The sequence below is a fragment of the Artibeus jamaicensis genome, unplaced genomic scaffold (genome assembly GCF_021234435.1).
Source record: "Artibeus jamaicensis isolate MK-2021 breed Jamaican fruit bat unplaced genomic scaffold, CSHL_Jam_final scaffold_1019, whole genome shotgun sequence".
In the NCBI taxonomy this organism is placed as follows: Eukaryota; Metazoa; Chordata; class Mammalia; order Chiroptera; family Phyllostomidae; genus Artibeus; species Artibeus jamaicensis.
This window is the reverse complement of record NW_026522025.1, coordinates 3,198,977-3,211,151: the sequence shown is the minus strand read 5'-3', so window position 1 is coordinate 3,211,151 and position 12,175 is coordinate 3,198,977. Positions and strand designations below refer to the sequence as shown.

The window sequence follows — 12,175 nt, the reverse complement described above, 5'->3', positions numbered from 1 at the left end:
CTAGGTTTAATTCATTTAAATGGGCTTTAGACTCTACACAGAGTAACCATCCAAGACCTAAACAAAAGTTCTGTCACTTTTTAAAAGCCAGAGTAGCAGTCACATTAAATTGACACAAACTGCTACTGTGGCTTCCTCTTTTGAGAGAGGACAGAGGAAGAAGTCTTGCCTCTTCAGCTAACCACCTAGGGAAATCCCCAGTTCTTTCCAAGAAATTCTCCTTTGGCTTCGTTTTTCTGAATGGATAGAGACGGAGGGATTTATAGTTGCAATAGATTTAATATTCAAAACTGCAGTATTCTACATTTCTTAGAAATTAACACCCCCCCCCCCCACGCAGCTTTTTGAAGCATTAGCTTTAAGTCAACAAAGCATTCCTCAAGGTCATTTTTTAAAGGCTGTAAGTGAAGCACATACATTCAGCTTGCTGACCACTACGGCACTGTGCAAGCACAGCTCGGGTTGAGATTTTTGTTTTTTGTGTGTCCTTTTCTGGGATAGGGCCGGACCGTGCTTCCCTGCCCTTAACAGATCTTTTAGTGGGTAACAGCATGAAGGATGGACAAAGGACTTTTTTCCAAGAGCTTTCTGGCCAGTCTTACTCATCACAGTAAACTACCAAAATGTTCAGATGTGAGACATAACAATTGCAGTTACATCTATGTGTCGAATCAGCAGTAGTATAGAAAGAAAAGGAGGGGTGTTCGCTTTCTTTAAGGGAGTGCCTGTAGCAAAGATGAGTGGCCAGGAGGGTTTCTGACCCAACCTAACCTTCCCCTCAGGTTTGTACCCCAAGCAGTGCTTAACTAAATGGTCAGTTTAGTTGAGCACTGCTTAACTAAAAGCCAGTTGTGGCTATCCTCAAAGGTTCCAATCAGCCCTAGGAATTTTTAAGCTCAGGCCTCTGCTGGAAATGCCCTGTTCCAATTTGATAGGCAGTATTCTGTGGCTCAGAGTTCCTTTTGCAACCTGTTCAATTTCAGTCGTCTTCACTGCTCTGCTTTCTGGAAAACAGAACCTCCAGGCTGAGGGGAGGCAAGCCAAAGCCACCCACTGGACTTGGGAGACTGAGGTTCTGAAAGGGCCTTTGTTGCAGCCAAGGCATGCAGGGGTCACTGGTGGTGGGAGGAGCCTGCCCATCCTCAGATTTGTCCAAATGCAGCATCCAAACATCGGGGATGAGCGGCGACTCCTCTGCTGAGAGCCAGGCATGACCCAAATCACTTTTACATTTTAAATTCTTCAATCTAGTGCAAGGAACCCTTTCTTCTGAATTAGTGAACTGACTACAACATGGGAGAAATTTTTCTTACATGAAGACTTGCTGACAAAGGGCAGACTGTTTTTGTGACTTCAAAATTATTTGCCTGCCTTAAGCACCACTCTGAAACCTGCACTGTCACTTCCAAATTTTGAGAGCTTGTTTTCCAAATTTTGTGGGCAGTTCCTAAAAGATCTTGCCCCTTAACTAGGCAGCTGCTTTTAGGATGAAATTATGGGGTCGAGACTGGTGGAACCAGGGACCTTGTACCTGGTCCAGCTCCATGGCAGATGGATGTCTTCCCACTCGGCCTCAGCTTCCGAAACTTCATTACCGTTCCTGCCTTGCTACATACACAATTCCTAAAACTCCCCCATGACCATTGTTAAAATGATTAGCATTATTATTAAAACAGAAGAAACTCAATTAGAAACAGTATTCAGCAGATTGCTTGATCATTGTCTGAAATACATTAAATGCATAAATTACTCCCCAGATGACCGGTTATGCCAGGCAAATTTACTTGGAAATTTTGGGCCCACCAGCATTCAGGAGCCACTGGATGAGGGAAAATACTGTTTGGGAACTTACAAAAGGCAAAGTCCCATATTTCTAGAGCCCAGTAGGTGCTTAGAAATTGTTGATAAAAACAAATGGAAAAACTACATTGTGTAGCATTTAGTAAAAACACCACAATTTGAAAAAATTTAATGTTACTATAATGGCATTTATATTCCTCTTCAGTTTATAAGGATAAAGTTTATATTCTAGAAAAATTTGAGACTTACTTAGAAATGTGATGTATCGGCCTTCTATATAACACAATACACAGTGTCTAAAAAACGAACAAGGGGGGGAGGAGTAAACTAGGCTATTTTATGCTCAACTCCACAAGATAAACTAAACATAAAAGACATTTTGTCCAATTGAAAATGGACCTGACTGTGCAGGGCCAGAGTCTGTCCTTACTTGGAGAATTTAAAACCTCGCATGATCCAGAAGAAATATGTACAACTGCAAGATGTATTTAGCAGACCTCGAGGAAAGATAAACTTATTTAGGGAAAAAGAACCAGTTCCTATAGAAGTTCCAAACTTCCAATATATTTGGACCAAGGTGGACGTTATATCCATAATACCTGTTCCTATTAACAAGTGTCCTACCAGGTTTTGGACAGGGGTGTGTGTGGTTCCAGGGCTCATCCCTACACACTGGTGTTCTGGGCATCTGGTCTTTTTCTTCCCCCCTTGGAAGCTCCGAATATCTGGGTCTGTGGGAAAGATCACAATGACAGTTCTCTGCAGCCACCACCAGCAAGGCCTGTGAAGAGACACACAGAATGTCGATCTCCCTCCTTCCCCCACCACCACTGCCATGGAAAAGGGATAAACATAGTAGACACACTGCAAATGGAAGGCCAGGCCTTTGGGCCTCTGGAAAACGGCTGCTGCCCTAAACAGCTCCACAGCCTGTACCTGCCAAGTACTAAGTCCCACTCTGGCCCCGGAGAAGCAGCCTCTCTGCCCCAGAGACTTGCATTAGCTCCCAGAGGATTCTTGGAGCTGTGTGCTTATGCAGAGGGACCATATGCTACTTGGCCTGGGCTTTCAGAAGATGGCAGTGACAAGGGAGTGAGTTACCCTAGCTAGAAAAGTGTTTTTCAAACTCTGGGTTGTGAACTCCATTTGGTCTGTGACTAAGTTTTTAATGAAAAAACAACAATAGTACACTATATCATGGCTAAACCAAATCTTGGTTTCTAATACCAATAAAAGAAACCATAGCTGATTCCAAGGCTGGGACAGGGTAAGCACTAGATGAGCCTGCAGCTTCCACGTTAGGCGAGAAAACAAAGTGTTAAAAAAAAATGACAGGAACACATCATGTCACAAGGACTAGGAGCCACCCTGAAGGGCTCTCTGGCCAACGCTGAGGCCATTTGCACACCCAAATCATGAACCAGAGCCATTCAACAAGTAATGCTGATTAAACGAATAAATAGGAAAGAAGAAAAAGCTTTTGCTTGTAGATGACTTAAGTACAGCTGGTCAAGGTGGAGGTAGTGCTGAAACCAAAAAACCCATCTGTAGCCATCACAGTAAAGGAGCAACTCAGACAGGAAACGAGCGTGTTTGCTGCATCTAAGGGGAAATTCTGATGAGCAGGGTCTGCACAACCTGAAATGAAAGTGCACATATTGGTTATTCATTCCAAGGGGAAAAAACACTGGGGAAATTAGACGACACTTCCGGGTGATCAAATTTACCACCATCCCTGAGGGGCAGGAGGGGCAGGTGGATGTATCAAGTGACCCCAGAGGTGGTGATTCCCTAAGAAGGATACAATGTCACTTAGGCGGGGTTCTGGCCAAGAATGCATATACTGATTCTAATTGTGAAAAGATGGATCAAATTTTTAAAATGAGGCATTTTCTATTAAAAAATGGGGTGGGGAAAGTATACTCACCAAAAATAACGGAGGACATAAGGATGAAGCAGGGTCAGGAAAGCTACTTGCCAGGTCTGACCCAAGGCAGGCAGCTTTACTGGAGGGGAAGATGCCACAAAGGGCACTGCTGGGCAGATGTCTGGTAAGGCAGCACAGCAACGTTAGGCTGACCGAGGTCGCGAGCTATCCTGCTGTAATGTAAGGGGATATCCTTAATGTTAGGAAATAAGCATGAAGTATCTCAGGGTAAAAGGCTATTAGGGATGCAGCCTGCTCTCAAATGTCTCCATCTGATCTAAAAAAAAATTTTTTTTGAGGGAGGGAGGGAGAAAGAGGGAGAGAAACAATATGTGTGGTTGCTTCTTGCACAGCCCCTACTGGGGACCTGGCCTGCAACCCAGGCATGTGCCCTGACTGGGAATCAAACCAGTGACCCTTTGATTCACAGGCTGGTGCTCAACCACTGAGTCACACCAGCCAGGGACAAATGCCTTCATCTTTTCTGGAGAGACACTAATATAGGAAATGAGGCAAAATGTTAGTATGTGAACAGTAGGTAAATTTAAGTAAAGCATACACAGGATTTTTTTGTATTTGCAACCTCCTTGGAAGTTTAAATTACTTCTCAATAAGATGTTTTAAAAATCTATCTAGTGTATATTGTAACTAAAAATATCTTAAATGCATTGTCAGCTTTCGCAGAAAGGCCCAACTCAATACCTGCTATTGACTGGGACAGATCTCGAGCAATCCTGAACTTGGCTCTGCTATCCAGTCACCTCATTTACACTGAGCAGTTGCCCCTGCTTGGCTAGGAGAGGGATAATCCGCTGGGCCATCTGTTAAAAACAAACACAAATCTAATTGGGACTTCTACTTGAAGTTACTGTGATGTAAACGGGACAAGATCAGTGTGACACTCCTTTTTATATCAATTCTGTAAAAAGGGTACAAGACTGATGCTTCATTTTTTATTTCCCCTCTGCTCTCCCACCCCACCCTTAGTGATGTTTGTATCCATTTGAGCATTTCTGAGCACAAGACCATATGTAAGTCTTAAAATAGCAGAATTCTTGTCTAAACAGTAACAGAAGGAGATTAGCTGCAAGGATAGCGTAACTGTCGTGCAGTAACAGAAGCTGCCCAGGTCTTCTTGGTGGACAATGCATAGAAGACTTAGAATTATGGAACGTCTGTCCCCCCAACCACCCTTTCCCACCCTAGTCCCCCAAACTCCCACTCCCCCCATTAATAGTGTTAACAAAAGCTTAATCTTCCAGTTCTAAAGTGCAAATGACTTGGGTATGACTGCTATTGCAACAGGTCTGAACAGAAAAAACAATGAAGTCCTCTGTCTATGTGATGTTTTCCAGAATATAAAAGATGAGTTCCATGACGATGGGGCCCTCGCTGAGCTGGCAGGCCCCTCCGTGGATCACGGGCACCAGAGCGCTGTCCAGGTCGTTCATATACTGCGAGGGAAGGGGCTGGCCGTTGCTCCCTGCTTGGTAGCCAACCTGTACCACAGAGAGAAGGGGGTGACAGGTTACTGGATAGAGGAAGTCTCTCCAGAGGGCTGAGGGCCAAGAGGCTGAGGAGGAAGGGAGATGTCCTTCCTGGATATGGGCCAGACGCACAACAGTTAACACCAATTTCTCCTCCTTTTCCCTGAATTGTCATTTATCATCCTGAACCCTAATACTTGGTGGCCATGAGACCTTGGGCAAGACACTTAACCTGTTATGGTCCTAGTTTCCTGAGATGGGGCTGGGGTGATATAGGGAGTTATGGAATGTTGGGAATAATATCTAAACCTATGGTCATGACAATGAATATGGGAAATACACTAGATATTGTAATCTGCTGTGTGTAATACACACTTTTTTGCCCAAATTTTTGAGGGAAAAATAAGGATGAACATCATACATGGGTATAATAATCACATACCATGGGTATAGTAATCCTATGTACAACGTGCACAAAAACATGGATGTGCATTATATACAGCAAAATACGGTAACTCCCTAATGTGTCAGGAATTGAACACTTACCCTGCCAGTCATTTGTTCACACACTGTTTTGAGCACCTACAAACCCAGGAATTCAAAGATTAATGTAACAGGGCCCCTGCCCTCAAGAGGCCCACTCATTAGCAGAAAACTCTTGGTTTTTAATTGTTTCACGTGAATTCGGTCTTTCCAGCCAGATTACCAGTTCTGTTCGACAAAGGACCATGACCCCTCACGTGTATTACACCAAGGTGCTTAGTACAGCATTGGGAAAGGCCTTACATAGAAAACATGTATGTGTTGACTGATGACGAGTCAGGAAATGGAGCCAGATACCTAACCTTTCACATTCTCCCCGAGGATGACGCAGCTCTGTGTCAAAGCAGGCGCACGGGGACATGGCACAGGGATCCAGAATCCAAAATGTACGAGCGCAACTTGTTCCATTGCGCTTTGGTTTGTTGTGCTTTATGGATATTGAGTTCTTTACAAACACAGGACTGTGGCAACCTTGCATTGAGCAAGTGTATCAAATGCCACTTTTCCAACATTTGTTCCCTGTGTTTCTATGTCATGTTCTGGTAACTCTAGAAATATATCAAACTTTTTCATTATTGTTACACTTGTTACAGTGATCTCTGATCAGTAATCTTCGATGTTACTATGGTAACTATTGTGAGGTGCCACCAATCTCGGGCATGTAAAATGGTGAACTCAATCGGTAAATATGTGTGTTCTGACTGCTGCAAAGACAGGCCGTTACCACCCCACCCAGGCCTCCCTAGGCCCTGAGACATAACAATATTCAAATTGGGCCAACTGATAACCCTATAATGGCTTCTCAACGTTCAAGTAAAAACAAGGGACACATAGCTCTCACTTTAAGTCAAAAGCTAGAAATGAGTAAGCTTAGTGAAGAAGGGACATCTATAGCTCAGAGAGGCCAAAAGCTAGGCCTCTTATGCAAAAGAGCCAAGTTGTGAATGCAGAGGAAGCATTCTTGAAGGAAATTACAAGTGCTACTCCAGTGAACACGGATGATAAGGAAGTGTAACAGCCATATTGCTGATATGGAGAAAGTTTCAGTGGTCTGGATAGAAGATCAGACCAGCACATTCCCTCAAGCAAAAGCCTAATCCGGAGAGCAAGGCCCCAACTCTTCACTTCTGTGAAGGCCGAGAGAGGTTTAAGGAAAGAAGCTGTCTCTATAAAAAGGTCAAGGTGGTACAGCAAGTGCTGATGCAAATTATCCAGAAGATCTAGCTAAGATAATTAGTGAAGGTGGCTGCACTAAGTGACAGATTTCAATGGAGACAAAGGAGCCTTATACTGGGGAAAAAGAACCCCATGCCATCTAGGACTTGCATAGCAAGAGAGGAAAAGTCAATGGCTGGCTTCAGAGCTTCAAAGGACAGGCTGACTCTCCTGCTAGGGGCCAATGCAGCTGGTGACTTTCATTGAAGCCAATGCTCATTCACCACCCTGAAAACCCTAGTGCCCTAATGATTATACTAAATGTACTCTGCCTGGATGGCAGCACAGCTGTTTACAACATGGTTTACTGAATATTTTAAGCCCACGTCTAGACCTACTACTCAGAAAGACTCCTTTCAAAATAGTACGGCTCACTGACAATGCACCGGTCACCCAAGAGCTCTGATGGAGATGCACATTGCCTGCTAACACACTTCATTCTGCAGCTGATGCATCAATAAGTAATTCAGATTTTCAAGTCTTACTTTTTAAGAAATACACTTTTAAGGCTATAGCTGCAATAGATAAGAGATTACTTTGATGGATCTGGACAAAGGAAATTAAAAACTTTCTGGAAAGGATTCACTATTCTAGGTGATATTAAGAACATTCATGGTTCATGGAAACAGGTCAAAATATCAGCATTAGGAGGAGTTTGGAAGAGGCTGTTTCTAACTCTTATGGATGACTTTGAGGAGACCAGTGGAGGAAGCAATTGCAGATGTGGAAGAAACAGCAAGACCTAGAATTAGAAGTGGAGTCTGAAGGCGAGACTGAACTACTGCAATCTCATGATGAAACTCTAATAGATTAGGGATTGCTTCTTATGGGTAAGCAAAGAAAGTGGTTTCTTCAGATGGAGTCCACTCTTGGTGAGTAAGCCGTGAAGACTGCTGAAACACAAGATTTAGAATATTACTTAAACTCAGCTGACAAAGCAATGAAAGGATCTGAGAGAACTGACTCTAATTTTGAAAGTTCTACTGTGGGTAAAATGCTATCAAACAGCACCACATGCTATAGAGAAAGTGTTTGTGAGAGGAAGAGTTAATCGATGCATAAAACTACGTTGTTGTCTTACTTTAAGAAATTGTCACAGCTGACAATCATCAGCAATCCCCAGCCGGACCAGTCAGTAGCCATCAATGCTGAGTCAAGACCCCCCAACCAGCCAAAAGATTATGAGTCCCGGAAGGCTCAGACGACAGCTGCTAGCATCTTTTAGCAATGAAGTATTTTTAATTAAGGTCTGTACATTTTTTCAGACAAAGGCTATTGCACACTTATTTACACCACAGTATAGTGTAAACGTGACTTTGACATGCAGCAGGAAGGCCAGACTTGCTTTACTGCAATATTCATTTATTGTGGTGGTCTGGGGCGGGACCCCCATATCTCCGAGGCAGGCTTGTGGAGAGCTTACAGTGCTGGGCCACTGTAAGGAGAGGCAACGGGACAAGGTACTGGGGGAGGGAGGCACATGGGCTAAGAGTGGATTGCTACTACTAACAACAAAAGAAAAGTCTGAGTAAGACTGGGAGAGAAGCTTGACCATAGGAGAGCCAAGATGACAGGAAAATTAATGAAGAAATAGCTCAAATTTGGAAATGTTCACAGTAAGGAGACCTTAAGGGGTGGGAGCTGCAGAGGCCCGTCAGCAGAGGCCCGCTGGGGTCAGATTAAGAAAACAGGATGCAGCACAGCGTGGACCTGCTCTCTGTGAAAGGCAAACTGACTCCCGAAGGGTGCAACTGAGGGGTCTCAAAGGGCAGCATTCATGTCATTCACACAGGGGTGGCAGGTCCTCACACACACTTCTAACCCTAGAAAGAAAACCAAGTCCTTGCAACACAATCAGGTGAGGAAGCCAAGGTTCAGATGCTTGAGTCTGATCAAACAGCACATCAAGGTGTATTTCTATAGGTGGGAAGGCCAGAATACTACATCAGGCCAGGCCCAAGGTCCAGAGAAGGGAACTCTCTGGGTTGACACGGGAAAACTCACACGTCAGAAAATACAGGCTATTGAAGAATCTTCTTACCTGATCCGAGTCAAGTGTCACTCGCAATCCCAGTTTAGTCATTCCATCTTCCTTCAGAAGCTTCAGGTGGGGACAGAGAGCAAGGCAAAAAGCCTTGGCTATGTGCTCAGTCAGTCGGCTGTGGTCTGCGGGGTCACTCAGGCAGCTGTGCTGGTCATCATTTTCTAGGAAAAACACCTGTTCCCCAAACAAGAGACTTAAACCTCGTGCCCCAGGAGATGCGGGGAGAAACATGTGCATCAGCTCTCTGTGCATGAGCACCCTGACCTCCTGGGGTATGCAAGAAGACCTGACAGACAGGGTGGCTCAGCATCCTTGGGCCAAGAACAGGGCACTGACCTCTTACATCCGAGGCCCTGGTCTCTGAATCTACACAGCGGCAGGAGCAGACTGCCTGTCTCCCCGAAAGCTGGATCAGGGTCCTAATGGTACATTCTACTCGGAACCAGAAAAGGCTTACATTTTGCATTGTGCACTTCTAAAAAGTTAATTCCTATATGTGGATGGTTTTCTTAGGAATTGATCTTAGAATCTAAGGGAATTGTTCTTAGAGCTTACGTGACCCAAACCCTTTATATTACAGATTACTCATAGAAGGGAGGTGACTCACCAGGGTGCATATATGCACTGAGAGACAGAGGCAGGGTTAAGCCCAGAATCCGGGTCTTCTGCCTCTTACCACAGAGCTCTTCCCACCACATGGCCTTGTCACCGCTGAGGCCAGGGCTGTGTCAGTGTCCACTGCACTGGGCACCAGCAGAAGCAAGCAAATTTGGAACTGAAAGACCAGAGTCCTCGTCCCACAGAGGAGGGGGACAGCCAAGTCCTTTGGCTTCTTATGCCCCATGTGACTTTATAAAATGGAAACCACCTGCCCTTTCAAAGAATAAATGACATATAAGCATATTTTGCTTACATATACCATGCCTAGCTTACTGCTCAATAAGTGGCTTATACGAAGGGTACTAAAAAGGGGTCAGCTCTGCAGACCTGTGCCCGTGACAGCAGCAACATGAAATGATAGAAAAAGCTCTGGAATGGGAGTCAGGAGGCCTCTGGCCTTTGCTCTGCCACTAACTAGCATCAGGCAAGTCACAGAGTCACACAGCCTCTCTGAGCATTTCTCGACATGCAACTGAATGGGTCACCTCCCTACCTCATGGTGTCACTGGGGGGCAAAGTGGAGGTCAAGCTACATTGTAAGCAATAGAGTTTTACACGTTTCGGAGTATGCACTACTCAAAACATGCCAAAGGCACAGTCATAAACCAAGCAGCTAAGACCACTGAGCTGTGTATGAAAACACTGAGCCTGACAGAAAGGGTAAGACACTTGCAATGACACCTAAAGAACTGAAGAGCCAGATTCTAGTCCCTGCTATCAGAACCAGCTGTGTGAATTTGGACAAGACACTTAACCTCTTACGGCCCCAGCTGCCTTGTGTGTAAAATGAAAAAGCTAGAAGTCATGGAACTTTTTAAAAAATTGCTTCTAAAGTTCAAGGAATATTAGAGATCTTTAACTTAATGGTTTATTTTACAGATAAGTATAAATAAAGTTCAAAAGAAATTGAGACACCTAGGACCACCTCTTCCTGATCTGATATGCACACACGCACGGGGCCTCTGATTTGCTCCTCCCATTTCCAGTCTAGCCTCTAGTACAGCTTTCACGATAGGAAACCATGTAGTGAAAGAGAGCTTAGGAGTTGGACAGATCCGGGTTTGAATCAGAAGGACTTTGACATTACTTATTTACCATGTATTCTTGGACAAGTTACTCAGTCTCCAAACTTCAGTTTTCTTTTAAAATTACAGTTGATGCACTAGTTTTTTTATTGGTGAAATAAATCAATTTTTTAAGACTGTGTTATATAAAATAGTTTAACTGTGAGTGCAGCATCACTAGCCCAGCTTTCTGAACCACACAGAAAAGATGTCACATGCCATTCAGAGATGCACCCTTCGTGAATTCCAACCAAACAAATCCCTACTAGTTCATAGGAGGGAGGAGACACCAGTGTGCAGTCTGTGCTTGGTGGCATTTCTTCCAGAGGTGAGCTATGACACACCAGAGGGAACTGGGGTATAGAAGACAGATTTTTTTCTTAACTTCCAAATGTGTCTTGGGTCCAGCAAAGAGTTGTGCTCAAAGGAGATCACGAATGCGAAGTTCTACTTCCTTACCTCTGTCCATCTAATGACTTTTCCATTTGCTTTATACTCCGAGCCGTGGAATATCTTCACACTTGTTATAGACTCCATGCACTTCCCATCGATAGGACTGATGACACTAAAACAGAGGCAAGGAGGAGAGATGGAAGCAGCTCCAGAAGTTAGAAGAGCCACTTCTCTTACCAAATCTTGCTACTGGTTATACTGGGTATCTTACCAAACACATCTGTGCAACATATCGGAGCAAGGAGCCACTACACAAAAACGCACGTGAACACAGCGCTTGTGGGAAGGGAGTGCTCTGTTCACATACAAAAATAACTGAAAGAACACACACACCCAAAGGCTCAGGATTCCAGGAGCTGGTTCTTTTAACATAAAGGAACTGTTCACTCAAACCTGCTCTCTTCCTCCAGCGTTCCTTCCCACAGTGAACGCAGGGCCACCCACCCAGTCCTGCTCACCCGTGCCGTCACGGCTCTGCCTCCTCTGCTCCTGGCTGTAGTAATGTCCATCATGTTATATTCTCCATACATTTGTGGATCTGCCTTACAAAGCAACTTCTGAAGGGGGGGACTATGATGTACTCACCTCCGTGTGATACATTCTCAGTTCTGACACACCACTTGGAAAGTAGGAGTTTAGTACATGTTTATGGTTGAAAGAATTATTTAACTGAGTACACTGATTATGACAGTGCTGGAGTGGCCTGAAGAACAAGGTTATATTATCTATCACAACAAATTCCCTTCACAGCTAAATCATCATTCCTAGGTTCCTGAACAGAAACTTTCCAAGAACCCAGCCCCGTTTATAGTCATTTCCTCTCCAAAATATGACAAGTATAAGTATGTGGAGATACACAGTGGTGACGAGGATCCAAAATAAATGGAATCACAAATTCCAAATGCCTCCTAACAATGTTCAAATGTTTGTTTTTCAATCTCTATGTATATTAAGAAATAATTTCAATATCAGGGATTTGCTT

The 12,175-nt window shown here is 44.1% G+C and overlaps 1 protein-coding gene across 3 annotated transcripts in view; it reads right to left on the bottom strand.

Annotated features, from left to right (window-relative positions):
* Window positions 1-4,942: 4,942 nt before the first annotated feature.
* Window positions 4,943-12,175, bottom strand: part of ZFYVE9 (zinc finger FYVE-type containing 9) — a 121,112-nt gene continuing 113,879 nt past the window's right edge. For all 3 annotated transcript variants that reach the window (XM_053655457.1, XM_037158320.2, XM_037158321.2), the window contains 3 exons: window positions 11,200-11,305; window positions 9,014-9,190; window positions 4,943-5,226 (listed from right to left, as the gene is read on the bottom strand). In XM_053655457.1, the coding sequence (XP_053511432.1) occupies window positions 5,065-5,226; window positions 9,014-9,190; window positions 11,200-11,305 (445 nt within the window). In that variant the 3' untranslated portion in view covers window positions 4,943-5,064. The remainder of the gene's footprint in view (window positions 5,227-9,013; window positions 9,191-11,199; window positions 11,306-12,175) is intronic.